At 38.7% G+C, this 20259-nt stretch overlaps 1 protein-coding gene and 1 non-coding gene across 2 annotated transcripts; one reads left to right on the top strand and one right to left on the bottom strand.

Annotated features, from left to right (window-relative positions):
- Nucleotides 1-518: 518 nt before the first annotated feature.
- Nucleotides 519-625, bottom strand: LOC121227796 (small nucleolar RNA R71). The gene has a single exon (XR_005925319.1). It is a non-coding gene; the product is annotated as a small nucleolar RNA R71 (small nucleolar RNA).
- An 18795-nt stretch (nt 626-19420) lies between these two features.
- LOC107887920 (uncharacterized mitochondrial protein AtMg00820-like) lies at nt 19421-19798 on the top strand. Its single transcript, XM_016812137.1, has one exon. It carries the CDS (start codon nt 19421-19423, stop codon nt 19796-19798), a length of 378 nt encoding a protein of 125 aa, XP_016667626.1.
- Nucleotides 19799-20259: the final 461 nt, after the last annotated feature.

Here is a 20259-nt window from a genome sequence, read left to right on the forward strand (position 1 = left end):
ACAGTTCATAGAAACCAAAGAGAAATAAAGCGCAGCTTAAGATACACGGAGAACTAGCAAGAAGACGATACTCAACCACCAACTGAAGAAATAGCTGAAAACCAAGGCAATCAACTACCTGCTGCAATTGCGACTAATCAAAATCCTGCTCCACGCACTATGTATGATTATGCTAAACCTTCTTTAACAAGAACTGAATCTAGCATAGTTAGACCTGCTGTAGCTGCAAATACTTTTGAATTAAAACCTAACACTATTCAAATGATACAACAATTTATTCAGTTTGATGGTTTGCAGGATGAGGATCCCAACGCTCATTTAGCCAACTTCTTAGAACTATGCGATACATTTAAATTAATGGCGTTTCTGATGATGCCATACGTCTTCGGTTGTTTCCCTTTTCATTGAGGAACAAAGCTAAATAGTGGTTGAACTCATTACCACGAGGGTCAATTACTACTTGAGAACAAATGACCGAAAATTTTTTACTAAAATATTTTCCGCCGGCTAAAACGACTAAATTACGTAATGATATCTCTTCTCTTGTGCAGATGGATTTAGAAACACTCTACGATGCATGGGAGAGATATAAGGACCTTCTGAGAAGGTGCCCTCACCATGGGTTACCGCTTTGGCTCCAAGTAAAAACATTACAAAATGGTCTGAATCCTTCGACTCGGCAAATGGTTGACGCAGCAGCAGGCAGAACCATCAACAATAAAAAATCGGAAGATGCCTATGAGTTTATAGAGGAGATGTCACTGTATAACTATCAGTGGCAAGTCATGAGGACAAAGCCAATTAAAACAGCCGGCGTTTATAACGTCGATTTGGTCACCATGCTCTCTAATCAGGTAGAACTCTTAAATAAAAAGATTGATGGTTTTCTTAGTTCTTCACAGGTTCACACAGCAATGCAATAAAAAGCAAGTAGCAGTGGAACAAACCATTCGGAATACCTACCTTATGGCCATAACATGGATAACGAGCAATTAAATTACATTGGTAATAATCCTCGACCTCAAAACAATCCATATAGTAACACTTATAATCCAGGTTGGAGGAACCATCCCAATTTTTCATGGGGCGGCCAAGGAAATCAAAGACCTCAACATCCTCCAGGCTGCCAACAACCACCCTACCAACAGGAAAAGAAGCCAAACCTTGAAAAGATGCTCTCAAAGTTCATATCAGTGTCAGAAACTCATTTTCAGAACATCGAGGCAGCACTTAAGAACCAACAAGCGTCAATCCAATGGCTCGAAACTCAGATAGGCCAACTATCCAAACTAATCTCCGAACGACCACAAGGTAGTTTGCCAAGTAATACCGAACCTAACCCAAGGGAACAACTCTACACAATTAATATTCAAGATGACGAAAGAGTCGTTGAACCTGAACTAGAACCGAGGCAAGAAACTGTGGTAAGCAAAGGTCAAGGTGAGGTAGATCAAAATACAAACAAACCAGTGACTGTCGAATATAAACCTCGTGTTCCATACCCCAACGTGACAAGGAAAGACCGCTCAGATGAACAATTTGGTAAATTCCTTAAACTCTTAAAAAATTACATATTAACTTATCGTTTATTGAAGCTCTATCGCAGATTCCAAACACAATGAAATTTTTAAATGAGCTTTTAGCAAATAAACAAAAGTTGGACGAGGCGTCGCATGTGGAGTTGAACGCAGTTTGCTCGACCATTCTCCAAAATAAACTACCCAACAAACTAAAAGACCCAGGGAGCTTTACTATTCCTTGCTTAATTGATAGTTTAGATGTTAATCATGCATTAGCTGATCTAGGGGCTAGTATCAACGTCATGCCTTACAAAATGTTTAAGCAACTAGGTCTCAGGAAACCCAAACAGACTAGGATGAGCATTCAATTAGCAGATAAAACTATAAGATTCCCTAGAGGTATTATTGAAGATGTGCTAGTTAAAATCGATAAATTTATATTTCCCGTTGACTTTATTGTTCTAGACATAGAAGAGGATAGCAACATTCCCTTAATTCTAGGAAGGCCCTTTTTAGCAACTGCTAAAACCATCATTGATGTTGGCATAGGTGAACTCACACTCCAAGTGGGAGACGAAACAATCACCCTTCAAGCTCGCAATTCTGGCAACACATCAGGAATTGAAGGTGCTCATTTAAACCATTCTACTAAACCTAACAATATGGTGAAACCTACTTTGCAGAAAATGAGTCTGAAGGAAGCACACGAGTCGTTCTCAGGCAATAGTAGAGGACCTGTTCATGAAGATCGAAGACTACAAATCGAGGAACTCGATGAATGGCAGACGCACAAACCAAGAACACCCGACAAACTGAAACTACGCCAAAACAAGCCCGATACCTCTCCAAATCAACTTAAGGTTGGTGATAAGGTCTTCCTAGATGCCGCAGATCCCCACATTGTCACTACCACATAGAATGAGGAAACCCCTCTTACGGTACTCAATATTTTTCCATTCGGTACGGTGGAGGTGAGTCATCCCAAGTTTGGCACTTTTAAGGTAAACAACACCCGACTAAAACCTTATTTTGATGAGATTGATAGCAGGAATGAGGAGTATAAACTCCTCAAACCACCATGATCATTCACTGGAGAGGTAAGTCAAGCTTAGACTATAAATAAGCACTTCTCGGGAGGCAACCCGAGCACTAACAATATTAACTTCTTTAAATTTTGGTATTTAACTCCTAACTTACTAATAGAAATCTTGAATACAGGTGTTTCCACAGAGACACCAGGCGTGCTTAAAGCCGTGTGAAAATAAGGCAAAAGATTTCCCCAACACAGGCTACGATTAAACGCCACGGCCGTGCGATATGGCCGTGGTCAAGCCTGCCAAAACAACACGGGCATAAGACAAGCCCGTGTGGAAGAACCGTGGGCCAGCCTGCCAAAACAACACGGGTGTGCGACACGCTCGTGTGGAACACCTATGGTCGAACCTGTTAAAGTAACACGGGCGTAGCGTAGGAGAAGCGAACGAAGCTAGACACGGCCGTGCGACATGGCCGTGTAAAACCACACACCCGATGAACACGGGCGTGTACTAAATGTCAGACGCACCCAAATTTGAAATTCGCGAATCACACGGGCTTGTGCCCTGACTGTGTGGCCCAATACTTCGGGCCCGACCTTTAATTACGGGCTGCTGCATCGACTGGGCTACCGTAGGACAAGTTTAGATGGCTGATGCGATTCGGCCCTCCTAACCACCGACCCTTGGGAGCTATTCTTTAAGATTATCGAGCCAACATACCTTGAGCTCACGATGGAACTATGCTCAATGTTTCATCTTCAAACCGTAATGACGAGGCATGATGATCTCGGTAACGTTCAATTTTGCCTAGGCGAATTAATCAGCCAGCTAAGCGTCCCAGAGTTTGGTGCTGCACTAGGCTTATATACGGAGGAGTTCGAGGAGGAGAATGAACTACATGCTCTCAATCGCCACATACATTTCTCTCCCTCGAAGAGCTGGCACACTTTGGCCCCTAGCATGGCCTCCTACAATCCTAGCCACTCCAAGGCATCAATTCTCCCACCATCCCTGAGGTACTTACACGCTATATTAGCTCACACAATTACAGGGAGGCGAGAGAACACTGGCGTCGTCAACACCCATGATGTCTACTTCTTATGGTGCATGTCGCAAGGGCACGACATCGACCTTGCCTATTTCATCGCCGTCGCGATTCAACACCAAACAAAGCGGCATCGGAAGGGGTAAATCTCCATTGGCCCCTACGTGACTCGGCTGGCGCGACACTTCGGGCTCCTCAACACCGTAGCCCAAGAATCATCCCTCACCCTCATCGGCCAGATGTCTCCATAAGGCATCTCAAGCATGCTTAGCATGAGGATGATCGAGAGGCGCCAAGGAACCTACCCTCCCCAGTATCATCTGGCCCAATATACTGAAGAGGAGGCCTACGACGACATTCCTGATGATGTCTCCCCACAGCACGAGGGCCAACCGACTCAACCTCCACCACCCTCTCGTCCAGTTCATGCGGCGGCTTCATATGCTGACATCTCTGAGCGCCTCACCTGATTCGAGCAGCAGTGTTTTCAATGATTTGACAACATTGATGCTACTCTAGAGCAGACTTGTCAGCACCTCCACATCTCATCGCAGTCCCACCTCGCGAACCATCCAGCGATGAAGATGTTTAAAAACATATTTATTTATTATTTTTAGTTTTTAATTTTTATTGAAACTACTTTTTATTTTTATTAGATTTTAGAAATTTTATTTTTAATTATTAATTTCGGTTATTTCTTTTTGAATAATTATTCTCCCTAATATCCCATAAAAAGTTCCTGATTTTATCATAGTCATATAGAGCTCTTAAGCTCATCATCACATAAGAACTAAAACTCCACCAGGAAAGGTTCTCCACGACTTCCATGTCTTGATCGACCACGACCATAGCTACCACTAGATATAACATTCTTTTGGCGCAGGACTTATGGCCTAATGAACCTCTACAACTACCGGAGTATCCTCCTCCACTCTCGAACAGATTCCTCTCCAGAATTCCAGTTCGAGGAATTCATCATACAGGATGTTTCACTTCTCTCCCTATCTTATTTTTATACTCTAATATCTATCTTTGTACATTGAGGGAAATGTACATCTTAAGTGAGGGGGTATTTATTTCATTATCAGAAAAATCCCTGAATGATTACCTTGTTCTCTTGAAAAGCTCTCATATCATATTTAGGATAAATTTTAATTGATTTATGATTTTAGTGATATATCTTGAATTAATACATAGGGATTTATGCATTGATTGTTTAAAACTTTAAGACATCAGAGAATCAAGCCTGATAAGTTGATTTTTAAGAATTTAAAATTATAGGTTGTTTCCCTAAGTCTAGGTATTACTTTGAATTGGAATTCAAGAGTCTAAACATCAAAATGTCATAATTTTTGTGAGATTTTTTATCCTTTTGAGCATCTATTAATTCTTTCATGCTCACTTCTATTATTGCTTTGAGTGCATCAGTATTGAACTCTTATTCTAGAACTTGCTTGATTATGCATGTCGAGACCACACCATTTGATTTGATATATCAAAATGATTAAGGCACTTAGGATTAACCTACTCATGCCATGAAAAGCCTACCTTCACGATTAACCCCTAGTAAACCCCCTTGAGCCTAACAAGCCATTTGTTGTATTACCCTTAATATTAACCTTTAACCCATTATTGCTGAAATCCCCTAAATTAATCCATATTTTTGTTGAGATTTGAGTTGAATGGATTGCTTAGCTATGTTTTGTTCTTAATAGTTAGTCTATATTATTTTAACTTGTTCTTAAATAAAAAAATTTGTATACATATCTGTAATTTCATATTCTGAGAAGAAGCTCTGTTGTACGCAAGTGAAGATAAACTATTTTTCTAGTTAGGCAATTTTTCAATTCAATCTCAATTCTAACCCTTTCTTTCAGCTTTTGACCATACCCCCTAACCAAACCTCATTACAACCCTCTAAAGACCTTTTTATTAATGTATCATCTTAAATTATAGTGGTGGAGATTTGATTTTCATGCAAGCCTATGGTAATGACTTTTCATTATTGACTGTTGAGTGCTTCATTTATTGTCCTTAAACACCTCGAGTGATTTGAGTGAATCTTTAGTGAGGATGTGAAACTCTGTGATATTCTGAATCAAAGGTAATTACTTAGATGCGGAGAGACACCTATGTTTGCATGATTAAAAACTCAACTTGGAATGTTTGAAACTTTTATGTTCTTTTAGTTGAATTCTCAATGTATGATTACTTATGGATTAATGTGAGATATTATCGATAGAAATTATAAGTTGAGAAGAATTATTTTGATTATGAGTTGAGAATTTTGCATGAGGACAAGCAAATGCTTAAGTGTGGGGGTATTTGATAAATCGTACATTATACATATTTTTACCCCATGTTTAATGCATTTTATGGATGATTTCTCATTAGAATTGGTGAATTCGATGCTCCTAATGTTTTAATTTCATGTTTTATACTTAGAAGAGCATAGGAGAGCGAAAGGAAAGAGAAACGGGCTAAAAACGGAGAAAATGGGCCAAAGTATGAAATCAACACGGCTTGGACCTCCTCACACAGGCAAACCACACGGCCGTATCAATTTGGCAGGCTCGAGCACGGCCTGAAGTAATCGAACACGGGTGTGTGCCGAGCCCAAGTTGAGTCCAATTCAGAAAAGGCTAATTTTGAGGGCTTTTAGGCATTCCAAAGCCTATAAATACACCCTAGAGGAGGAAGAAAAAGGAGACGGAGAAGGGGGAGTAAGGAATTACTCCAAAGAAGCTGATTGATCCATCTCAGAACCTAGATTCATCATCGAGACTGAAGATCTCTCCTCAATTTCCCTTCAGGAGTTTTAGGTTTTCTTTATGTTTTGTATTCTTTATTCTTCTGAGATGTTTTCTTATTTAGTTATGAACTAAAACCCCTAAATACCTAAGGGGAATGAAACCTAAGACGAATCTTGTTATTATTTTCTGAATCGTATGATAAATATTTAACTTGTTCTTAATTATGTGTTCTTAATTCTTGTTTTGTTATCCCAGGATACTGATTCAAGACATGCTCTTATTCAAAGGAGGAATAGACCCTGTCTAAGAGTATATTTGTCATAATTAAGCGGAGTTGATTGCACACCTAGACATAGGGTGACAATATTTTTCTAGATTAGGGTGAAACCTAATAAGGGGATCCAGAGATCGAGTTAATGCAATCCTAAAGTGTTAATTAGAGAAAAGTCTTGGTTATTCAATCTAGGGATTAGACGTTATTAGTCTTGAATAGGGATAATAACATAACTTAGGGATCTCTACGGAACAAGTTGAATGAATAAATCGTCCAATTTAGAGCCAGAATAACAAGTAAAGTCTAGGTGGAATTTTCCTTAGGTATTGTCTTAAGTCAATCGATTTTTCCCAAAAGCAATTCCCCAATTGTTTTTCCTTTTGCGTTCTTAGTTTACATAATTAGTTAATTAAAACAAAACCTCTTTATTCTTAGGTTAGATAATAAAAAGACAGTCATTACTATTTAGTTCCTTTGGGTTCGACAATCTGGTCTTGTTAAAACTATACTACTATTCGATGGTACACTTGCCTACATCGCGATAATAGTTAGTTCAAGAATGAGTAATTATAAATATTTAAAACCTATCACAAAATAACGCAATCATTTCTCTTTTGTGTCCCTTGACTTTGCAATGGTCACAAATACCATTAAACCGTTTCTTTTGAGCGACACTAGTCGAAAACACTGATGTTGATTTAGAAGCAACTGGTCCTGAAGCATGAAATCATTGAGCTTCCTCTTGCATCAACATGGAATAAGCCTGACTAACAGTGGGCAACGGGATCATCAACAAAATCTGACTATGAATAGCACTATAAGTTTCATTCAAACCCATTAAAAATTGAAACAACTGTTGCTGAACAATATGGTCAGCATTTTTCCTAGAATGTTCATAACAACCACAAGAAGAAAAAGCCACAAGTGCATCATACTCATCCCACAACAAGCGCATTTTAGTAAAATACAAAGATACTGATGTAGACCCCTAACAATGAGAAGCAATTTCTCGATGCAAAAAGAAAACTTAAGAACCATATACTTTGTTGAAACATTCACTAAGATCAGTCCAAAACTAAAGTAGCACTAGAAGCAAATACTATTCCAGCTGGAAGCTCCTTGCTAACAATGTTTAAAATCCATGACAACACTAAAGTATTGCATCTATCCCATTGCAGATGCAAATCGGCTATCACCGATTCTTTAGAACAAGAACCATCAACAAAACCTAACTTATTCTTTACCAACAGTTCGATTCGCATTACACGACTCCAAACAGTAAAATTCTCAAGTCCAATAAGTTGATAAGAAACTAATTGTGTACCTGGAGTATCTGATGGATGCAAAAATAGTGGATGATTAAAATTGGCACAATTTGCAAGAGTTACCATCGTAAACAATCAACAACCAGTAGCTAGCACACAAGCAACCAAAAAATGCAAAAAGAAGAGGAGAATCGCATCTGTAAATAGGAAAGACAGACGAAGAATGGACTTACGTCGACCAAAGAAGAAGCACCATCAGTGGCTCTGATACCATGCTGGAAAACATCAACAACCGTCGTCGAATGTTGGTACACCGGTGCAGAACACAAAGAAATAGAGCAGGGGTGTTGCGTCGGTAGTTGGGGCGTGAAAAAAAGGGGAAATGTAAAAAATCTTAGAAAAAACTTTCATTAAAAGATAAAAGGATAAATCTTTAAGTTACACCCTCAACTTATTTATATATCAACATTCTAGTCCCTAACTATTCAACTAAGTAACGACTTTCAGTTAGAGTTACAAACTAATCAGTAACAAACAACAGCCTTTCAACACCTGGAGCATTGTCACTCAAAGTATATTGTAATCGTTGTTTGTCTTGCTTTAAGCTTCATATAGACCTATGGATTTTGGAACTCATCATAGCCTCAACTTCCAGAGAAACAACTTCCATAATCATGTAATCATTATACTGTAACTTCTTTGCCTCCCTTTTCGGATTAATTAGCTTTCCTCTTTCAATCGACTTAGTGCATAGATATTCAACTTTCATATCATCATCGTGTCTTGTATAATTTCTGTCTATGACGAAACATTTCTCATCCAATTAATCTTGTAATACCTCATAGTGGTTAAATCTTGAGTCATAATTCTTCATTAGATTCAAATGAACGCGACAGCACTTCTAACTTCCATTTCCAATGAGTCCAAAGTATACAATAATACTTATTTCCATAGCATACATCCCTCGACATTCATTTATATATATATTGGATAATGAATTTAATCATGTATTCTCCTCTCATAATCACCTGGTATAACAAGGTTTTGACATCCCTTTTCTATTTCTATGGTAATTTTTGTCTATAAAATGTTTCTATTCCAGGCTTTCAACCGTTCATCTGTAACACCCCTCACCCGTATCCTTCACCAGGATAGGGTTCAAGGCGTTACCGGGATTTTACATTCACAAACATATTAAATCAGGCTACCAAGTTTCACTCAAATTTAAAACTTTTCAAACATGTATGTCTCGTCCCTTAAACAGGCCTTCGAGGCCTAAAACATACCTAGGGACGGTTCAGGACAAAATCGGGAACATTCGATAAACTTTGGACACCTTAAAAAATTTCCCTTACTTTGAAGTGTCACACGCCCGTGTGGCTTGGGACACACCCATGCCCTCAGCCGGTGTGCAACATGACTATAACCTTATCATACAATTAGGGGCACACGGCCAAGACACACGCCCGTGTGGCTTGCCCATGTACAACACTGACTTAAAATTTTAGGTACAGGGGACGCACGGCTATACCACACACACATGGGGTGAGCCGTGTGTCACACACGGCCTAGACACACACCCATGTGTCCCACCGTGTGGACCCTAATAGGCTATTTTCCAAGCCTTTGCTCACCCTTTTCATCACTTATGCTACCACACATTTTACAACTTTTGCAAAAAGGTCCCTTTAAGGGTTTTTCATGAAAATCACCTAAGAAAATATGTTTAACACAAATCTAACTTTCATATTCCTCCACAATCCATCAAAATACAAGTAACTCATGCATGGGTAAATTTTAAAAAATGAACCCTAGCATGAAATATGGGTAGAAATGGAGAGAGTAAGCAATTGGGATTTCAAAAATACAAAGAACGTTAAAAACGGGGATTGGGAGCACTCTATTGAGCTTGAAAAGCTTGAAACCCTAGCTATGGAGGGCTTGATAATTTCGACTAGTACAAGGGAGAAGATGGCTGATTTTTGGTTCATTTTTCCCATTTTATTACATAAAATGCCAAATGACCCAAATGCCCTTAAGCTTTTTCTTTAAAATTTCATCCATGCAAGCCCATTTTTGTCCAAAAACGTAGAAATTGGCTCTCCAAGACTTTTTAATTTATTATCTAAAGCAATTTCATAAAAATTGCTTCTAGAATCCATGCTTTCCAATTTATTCAATTTAGTCCCTAATTTCCAATTGGACACCTTACTCAAAGAATTTCTTCATGAAACTTTAACACATGCATATTATCATATTCTAGGCCTTAAAATAATCATAAAATAAATATTTTGATGTCGAATTTGTGGTCCCGAAACCACTATTTCGACTAGGCCCTATTTTGGGATGTTACATTTCTCCCCCCTTAGGGACTTTCGTCCTCGAAAGTCTTACTAGTGAACAGGTTCAGATATTGGCTTCTCATGGTTTCTTTTGGCTCCCATGTAGCCTCTTCCACACCATGTAGATGCCATAAAACCTTTACTAAAGCTATGTTCTTATTCCTCAACTGTTTAACCTCACGAGCTAATATCTTAACCGGTTCCTCTCCATAGGTCAAGTCTAGTCAAATTTCAATCTCAGTTGGTGAAATCACATGAGAGGGGTCTAATCAGTATCGCCTTAACATAGATACGTGGAACACATTGGGAATCTTTTCCAGTTCGGGTGGCAACGCCAAGCGATAAGTTAACAGTCCAACTCTTTCGGTGATCTCGTACGGCCCGATAAATCGCCGACTCAGTTTGCCTTTCTGGCCAAATCTCAACACCTTTTTCCATGGAGATACTTTCAAGAACACTTTATCTCCAACTTGGAACTAAATTTCCTTTCTCTTCAGGTCAGCATACGAATTTTGCCTATCCAATGCCGCTTTTAAACAATCTCGTATCACTTTAACTTTTTCTTCAGTTTCCTTAATCAGATCAACTTCATGAATCTGACTTTCCTTGAGTTTTGTCCAATACAATGGAGTTCGGCACTTCCTGCCATACAAGGCCTCATAAGGCGCCATCTTCAAACTTGTTTGAAAACTGTTGTTGTTGGAAAATTCTACCAACGGTAAGTATTTTTCCCAGCTACCCTGAAATTCGAGGATGCAACATTGCAACATATCTTTGAGAATTTGAATCATCCGCTCAGACTGACCATCGGTCTGAGGGTGAAAAGTTGTACTAAAGTTCAACTTCGTTCCCAAGGCTTCTTATAACTTCTTCTAGAATTTTAAAGTGAACCTCGGGTCTCTGTCTAAAATAGTTGGCAATGGTACTCCATGCAATCTTACAATCTCAGAAATGTACAATTTAGCCAATCTATCAAGGGAATAATCTGCCCTCACCGGAATAAAATGAGCCGACTTCGTCAACTTATCCACTACAACCCATATCGCATCCTTCTTTCTCGGAGTCAAAGGCAATCCTATCACGAAACCTATAGTAACTCTGTCCCACTTCCATTCGAGGACCATCACAGGCTGTAACAAACCTGAAGGCACTTGATGTTCATCTTTAACTTGCAGACATACCAGGCATTTTGATACAAATTCAGAAATATCTCCTTTCATGCTGATCCATCAGTACATTTTCTTCAAACCGTTGTACATCTTGGTACTTCCCTGGTGAATTGACAATCGGCTATTATGTGCTTCTTACAAAATTTTCTGAATAAGTTCATTGTCTTTGGGTACACAAATCCTATTTCTGAACATCAAACATCCATCAGAACCAATCTGAAAATCTGATTCAATACCTGACTCACATTGAGTCCTTTTTGCTTGCAAGTCATCATCATTAGTTTGAGCATTATAGATTTCCTGAAGAAATGTCGGCCTAGCCTCTAGCTCTGCCAAGACTGAACCATCATCAAGCAATGCCAAACGAGCATCCATGGCCCTTAATGCAATCAAGGATTTTCTACTCAACGCATCGACAACCACATTCCCCTTTCTCGAGTGAAAGTCAATGATCAAATCATAATCTTTAATTAATTCTAACCATCTCTGCTGTCTCAAATTTAATTCTTTTTGAGTCATCAAATACTTCAAACTCTTGTGGTCTGTGAATATATGGCAAGTCTCACCAAATCAATAATGCCTCTAAATTTTCAAAGCAAAAACGACGGCGGCAAGCTCTAGGTCGTGTGTCGGATAGTTCTTCTCGTGTGGCTTCAATTTCCGTGAAGCATAGGCTATCACTTTGCCATCTTGCATAAGTACCCAACCCAATCTATTTAAGGATGCATCACTGTAGACCACAAACTCTTTTCCCTACTCAGGCAATACTAAAACAGGGGCTTTAGTCAGCAGTGTCTTTAACTTCTCAAAACTTTGCTGACACTTTTCCGTCCATTCAAACTTAACGTCTTTCTGTAGCAACCTCATTATCGAAGTCACTATCATGGAGAATCCTTTCACAAACCTTCGATAGTAACTGACTAATCCCAAAAAGCTTCTAACCTCGGTTACATTTTTAGGCGGTTTCCATTCGACGATAGCAGAAATCTTACTTGGATCAACTAGGATGCCTTCACCCGAAACAATATGACCCAAAAATCCAACTTCCTGGAGCCAAAACTCACTCTTGCTAAACTTAGCATACAACTATTTTTCCCGCAAGGTCTGTAACACAATTCTCAAGTGCTTCGTATGCTCTGTCTCATCTTCGGAATAAATCAAAATGTCGTCAATGAACACAACGACAAACTTATCCAAATATGGTCGGAAGATCCCATTCATTAGGTCTATAAATACGGCCGGTGCATTCGTCAGCCTAAACGGCATGACAAGGAATTCATAATTACCATACCTCATCCTGAAAGCTGTCTTAGGTACATCCGATTCTTTAACTCGCAGCTGATAAAGCCAGACCTCAAGTCTATCTTAGAGAACACTGTGGCTCCTCTCAACTGGTCGAACAAATCATCAATCCTTGGCAAAGAATACTTATTCTTGATAGTTACCTTGTTCAGGTGGAGTAATCTATACATAGCCTCACCGAACCATATTTCTTCTTTACAAATAATACGAGGGCACCCCAAGGTGAAAAACTTGGCCTTGCGAATCCTTTATCCGTCAGCTCTTGCAACTGTACTTTTAATTCTTTCAACTCTATCGGTGCCATCCTGTATGGGGCAATTGAAATGGGAGTTGTCCCTGGCACCAATTCTATACCAAATTCTATCTCCCTTTCAGGAGGTAATCTAGGTAATTCTTTCGGGAACACGTCTGGATACTCACATACTATCGGCACAGACTCAACTTTTAACTTTGTTTCTTTAGTGTTCAATACAAATGCAAGGTAGGATTCATATCCTTCCCTCATATATCTCTGAGCAACCATTGTCGTAATTACAACCGGCGGTGAACCCAATTCTCTCGAATTAACCCGTAGAATCTTACCATCCGAGCATTTCAATTTAATATACTTACTACCACAATTTACAATTACATCATGTAGGGCTAACCAATCCATACCAAGTATTACATCGAATTCATCAAATGGTAACAACATAAGGTTAGCTGGAAAACAATGACCTTGAATCGTCAAAGGACAATTCTTACAGACCTTATCAACCAAGACTGATCTGCCTAATGGGTTCGACACTTTAATAATAAATTCCGTAGGCTCATTGGGTATGTTCATACTAGACACCAAACTCATACAAATGTATGAATACATCGACCCCGAATCAATCAAGACAATAATACATGTATTAAAAAGAGAAAAAGTACCCGTGATGACGTCAGGAGCAGAGGCTTCCTCTCGAGCGCGTATCGCATATGTTCTTTCCGGGGCTCGAACATCTGGTTTTGTAGTGTCTTTAGTCACAATTCAACTGCCACTAGCACTCCAAGAGTATCTTGGAGGTCTACCTCGTGGAATGGGATCACTCGACTTCGGGCTTACTTCTACTTCTTTTTCGACTCGCTCTAGGCAATTTATGAGAAAGTGGTCAAGAGAACAACATCTGAAACATGTGCCACTCTTCATTCGGCACTCTCCAAAGTGACATTTATTACAACTCTTACACTTCGGCTTTTGATCATCTACACTCCCCACACTAGTCACCATTGGGGAGGAAGACTTCTGACTTCGTCGTTTAGAGCCTCTTGCTCTACCCAAATATCCCACTGATGAAGTGGAGCGTTTGTGTTGACTCCTTGCTTTCTTCATAGAAAACGAGAGTGTTTTACTGCTGGACCTCTTGTTCGCAACTCGAGCCTCTCTCTTTGCTTGTTTTCTTTCATTATTAAGCTCCTCGGCCTTCTTGGCCCGATCACCCAATGTGGCAAACTCCCGTATTTCAAGGATCCCAATCAACAATTTGATTTCCTCATTTAGACCTTTCTCGAAGCTTTTACACATTTCCGACTCAGTTTGGACCCATTCGTTTGCTTACTAACTTAGTCTTACGAACTCTCTTTCGTATTCTACTATAGTCTTGTTCCCTTGTTTGAGTTCCAAGAACTCCTTTTGCTTCGAGTCTACAAACCTTTGGCTAATGTATTTCTTCCTAAACTCTGCTTGGAAGAAATCCCAAGTGATACTTTCATTTGGCACTACCGAGGATACAGCCTTCCACCAATGGTATGAAGTATCCTTCAGGAGAGACACGGTACACTTTAAACATTCCTCGGATGTACACAAAATTCATCTAACACCCGTGTAGTATTCTTGAGCCAGAACTCGGCTCTTTCAGCGTCATCATCAATTTTAGCTCTGAATTCCTCAGCCTCATACTTTCTAAGCTTATCTACATGGGCCTTACCAATTCTTACCGGTGTCATACCTTGTGGCACATCCTCATCAGGTTGGTTAGGGGGCAGGGGAGGTATTAGTATGTTGGGGCGATTCCTCAGGTAATCCCCAAACCATTCGTCCATCCTATCAAAGAAGGTAGCTCGGGCCTCTTCCTGACCTTCAAACATAAGCCTTCTACTACTACTAGATACAGCTCATTGTACGGAAGCTGGAGCATGGCTCTCAGCTCCCTCGGACTCATCTTGTGCTTCATTGGAAGACATTTACTATATTCAAAACAATTTAAACAGTCAGGGCATGTCACACTATCAATATTCGAATAATGGCATGTATAGTAACCTCAATATCCTCTACGGTAGTCCTAGAACCGACTAAATCGTAGATCTGATACCACTAAACGTAACACCCTTCACCCGTATCCTTCACCAAGATAGGGTTCAAGGCATTACCGGGATTTTACATTCACAAACATATTAAATCAGGCCACCAAGTTTCACTCAAATTTAAAACTTTTCAAACATGTACGTCTCGTCCCTTAAATAGACCTTCGAGGCCTAAAACATACCTAGGGACGGTTCGGGACAAAACCGGGAACATCTGATAAACTTTGGACACCTTAGAAAATTTCCCTTACTTTGAAGTGTCACACGCCCGAGTGGTGGGCCGTGTGGTCACACACGCCCGTGTGGCTTGGGACACGCCCATACCCTCAGCCCATGTGTGACACTGACTATAACCTTATCATACAATTAGGGGCACACAGCCAAGACACACGCCCGTGTGGCTTACCCGTGTACAACACTGACTTAAAATTTTAGGTGCAGTGGACGCACGGCCGTACCACACACCCATGGGGATGAGCCGTGTGTCACACGCGGCCTAGACACACACCCGTGTGTCCAACCATGTGGACCCTAATAGGCTATTTTCCAAGCCTTTGGTCACCCTTTTCATCACTTATGCTTAATGATTACCAATTACAAAGCAAAACATGATTATACTCTTATAAATGATCTTGGCAAAAACTTATTGTAGGGAAACCTCATATCATTGGTTTCATACATGCTAGGTTATTTCCCATCTTGTATTTAGGGGTTTCCACGTCACTTTAATACATTCAAAATTGGCTCGTTCTTGTGACTCATTGCCAATTATAAACAAACCATCACATATAATTATAAACATGCATAGATTTGCAGGTTGTGGCCTACTTCAAAATAAGTCAATTCCCATGGCTATACACAAAAAGATAGATATATCTTTACATGCCTTCATTTGGAAAATCAAATGACACATATAACAAGATACTCAAAAGTCCTATACATGCCATTGAACAAATTAGAAAAGTCTTTATACCAAAGCTGGTCTATTTGATAGTGTATTGACTCTCCAACCGTCTTCCAATCCTTACGAGTCCCTAAGCTCTAAAAAATAGGGAAAAGAGAGGGGTAAACATTTTCATGCTTAGTAAGCTCGAATAACTGGAAAGTAATCTTACCAAGTAATTAGCATACAACCAAGTTGGATAATAAAATCAATAAGCATGAAATGGCTTCCCTATCACATACACTCATTCATAGAGTTGGTCATATAATACAGCACCATGTAATTTATCTTAGATGAGCTCATCATTCAACTTCTCATTTTGTACATATATCTCATATTAATCTCGTTGAGTTTCTAGGAAATCCTGATGGAATATCCATTAACCATCAATTCGTACAATGATCGTTTCAGGTATGCACTCCCGCAAACCTCACATCTTATGGCGAGATTACCAGTCCAAGCTAAATCCCCCATATTATGAACTCATAAGGTGATGTCGTGATTACCAGTCCAGGCTAAATCCTTTATAACGACAAATACCTTTATTGAGCTCAGATCTGAATTACCAGTCCAGGTTAAATTCAGACCCTAATCGGATTACTCGTCCGGGCTAAATCCTTCATGCACATGTATTCTTCGGGAAGCTCGACCGGGCTAGATCATTTTTATAATTGAGATCAACGGATTACCCGTCTGGGCTAAATCCTTACTACAACACATGCAAGATCTCAATTCACATGTCAATCATCGTTTATCCATCGAATTCCCTTTTTTAACCTCAACCGAGATAATTTTTCAACACATCATTATTAAGAATGCATTTCATGAAATTTTATGCCATCAATAAATAAAATCATCATTCATTCACAAATCATATAATTAGGCATGTTAGGAGCTTACTTTAAGTTATCCGAGCTTACCTGGTATTCATTTCGGTGTTGTGTTTTAGTTATTCCGAAACCTTTCGTTTTCCTCAATCGACCTCCGAAATTTGTTCCTCGAGGTCTATAACAACAAAATTAAATCATTAACACTCCAAATTATACATTTCAAGTCTAAATTCCATCCCCAGTCCAAATGACCGTTTTGTCCCTAACCTTACACATTTTTACGATTTAGTCCCTAGGCTCGTATAACGAAACACATGCAATTTCTATCTTACCGAAGCCTAGCGAACACTTTTCCCTCTTATGGCAGCCCACATTTTCCATTATTTTCTCATTTCTTCCACACATTTTACAACTTTTGCAAAAAGGTCCCTTTAAGGGTTTTTCATGAAAATCACCTAAGAAAAGATGTTTAACACACATCCAACTTTCATATTCCTCAGTAATCCATCAAAATACAAGTAAATCATGCATGGGTAAATTTTTAAACATGAACCCTAGCATGAAATTTGGGTAGAAATGGAGAGAGTAAGCTACCGGGATTTCAAAAATACAAAGAACATTAAAAATGGGGCTTGGGAGCACATACTATTGAGCTTGAAAAGCTTGAAAACCCTAGCTATGGAGGCCTTGAGAATTTCGGCTAGTACAAGGGAGAAGATGGCTGATTTTTGGTTCATTTTTCCCATTTTATTACATAAAATGCCAAATGACCAAAATGCCCTTAATTCTTTTCTTTAAAATTTCATCCATGCAAGCCCATTTTTGTCCAAAAACTTAGAAATTGGGGAAATTGCTCTCCAATACTTTTTAATTTATTATATAAAGCAATTTCATACAAATTGCTTCTAGAATCCATGTTTTGTAATTTATTCAATTTAGTACCTAATTTCCAATTGGACACCTTACTCAAAGAATTTCTTCATGAAACTTTAACACATGCATATTCTCATATTCTAGGCCTTATAATAATCATAAAATAAATATTTTGATGTCAGATTTGTGGTCCCGAAACCACTATTCCGACTAGGCCCTATTTTGGGATGTTTCATCATCCTTCTCTTATAATATTACAATACCTATATGTCTAAACCACTTGGGTTTCATAACTTCATTTACTTATAAACACATATAAATTGATTCCTCCTTTAGTTTCCATCCATGATTAAAGTTGGTGTTAAATCATTTGTCCTGCCACCGCACAAAATTTTACATTTGTCATTGCCTTTTTTATTCAGATCTAATTATAAAATCTTCACATTCTTATTTAGTTGTTGATTAATTAATTTGTTCTTACATGTATAAACACTTAACCCTTTTTTTTAAGTCCAGGTACTTCAACTCTTACCTCTTATTTAGACTTTATAAGAATCACTCTAATATCCCCATCCTGTATATCTCTTTCAGCTTAGCTCACCACATTTCAATCCCACTCACATCCAGTCTAGCATCAAATTTACCGTCATTAATCATACTTTGGTTCAGCTATCGGGTTTCTAAGCTCGTTACGCTAGCCAAATAATTACACGTATTTAACATTGCCATTACCACCAAAATTACCCCACCTTTCACAATTACCAAGACACAATCCATACATTTCCCATTATTATCACATTTGTACATGTGTTACATGTTTTACGCCTTTAAGTCCTAATTCCACTTTAGAGTTACTTTCTGGTCTTATTCCATTTACTTAGTCGCGGCTGGATTTAGACTAATACCTACCTTTACACTTATCATGTTGAATTCTTAGCTATGTATATATATTTATATATATAATCTTATACTAAAATTCCATAAGAAATTGTTCACAGACACTTAATGGAAAGGTTACCTCTATTTCTTGGGTTATGTACTATCACTCTTATTTTAACATTTCCCTAATACATTTTACCCATTATTTCTTTAATCCTTACTTACCCTTTCTGGATTACCATTTTAAACTTATATCATGTTGAACAATATCAAAATAGCTTGGAGGAGTTAGTTTGTTAAAGAAGTTGTTAAGTTGTTGAGTCAGTTATTGAAGCTTTAGTTTGTTAAAGAAGTTGTTAAGCTGTTGAGTCAATTATTGAAGCTCTTTGCTTAGCTCCTTATTAAGTCTATAAAATCATACTTTGTATACATGGGAAGTGTAATTTTTTCTGATGCAATACATAAACCAATTCTTTTTTATTCTCTGCTATTATCCGTTTCTAATTCGTTAACTTTGTTGCTGATGTTTTGCTTGTTATCTCTAGTTGTCGTCCTCTTCTAATGTTGTTAGTTCGTCCTCACCTTCTCCTTCATCTGTTGGTTATAGCTCCTCTGCTCACACTAATTTGCAGCCAGCTGGTCTATCTCAAGATGGTAGTGTTGATGATAGCGAAGAGTTTGCACAAGATGAGACTTCCTCTCCTTCACCAACTCTCATAATGTCCACCAACACTCATTCCATGGTGACTCATAGTAAAGTAGGAATCTTCAAACCTAAGGTGCATGTTGCAGTTGTTAATGAGAATGCTCCACCTGATGTTTATACTGCCTTACAATCACCTGAGTGAACAACTGCAGTCATGGATGAGTATCAAGCATTTATAGATAATGGTACTTGGTCACTTGTGTCTCTGCCACCAAATCGAACTCCAATTAGGTGCAAATGGATCTTTAAAGTCAAGAAACATGTTGATGGGACAACTGAAAGGCACAAGGCTAGGTTGGTTAGGAAAGGCTTCTCCCAAGTTGTAGGTCACGACTACAGAGAAACCTATAGCCCAGTAGTTAAAACCTCCACAGTCCATGTTTTGTTGTCAGTAGCATTGCTGAATGAATGGCAAATTTGTCAAGTTAACATCAACAATTCCTTTCTTAAAGGCGATTTGTTTGAAGAAGTATACATGGTACAACCTCTGGGGTTTGAGAAAACAAATCCAAATGGAAATTCTTTAGCATGAAAATTACACAAGGCATTACAAGGGCTACATCAGACACTTAGAAACTGGTTCTCCAAGCTCAAAGACTATCTTGGTCAATTGTGGTTTACAAATTCAAAGGCAAACTCTCTCTTGTTTGTTCTTCAATGCAAAGACATCTTGTTATATCTTATTGTCTATGTCGACGATATTTTAGTCACAGGAAATTCACCAATAGCAGTGGATCGACTAGTGCAAAACCTCAATGCTAAGTTCTCCTTGAAAGATCTTGGTTGTCTTTCTCCTTGAAAGATCTTGGTTGTCTTGCATACTTTCTTAGTATTGAAGTACAAAAGGTTGGCAAAGGACTTGTGTTGAGCCAAAAATGATATGTTTCAGAACTTTTACGAAAGATAAATATGGTAAATTGTAATACAGCTCCTACATCTATGGTTGCGTCACGAAAGCTTTGTAAAGATATGGAGGAAAATTTAAGAATCCTC

Source organism: Gossypium hirsutum, chromosome A03 (assembly GCF_007990345.1).
Source record: "Gossypium hirsutum isolate 1008001.06 chromosome A03, Gossypium_hirsutum_v2.1, whole genome shotgun sequence".
In the NCBI taxonomy this organism is placed as follows: domain Eukaryota; kingdom Viridiplantae; phylum Streptophyta; class Magnoliopsida; order Malvales; family Malvaceae; genus Gossypium; species Gossypium hirsutum.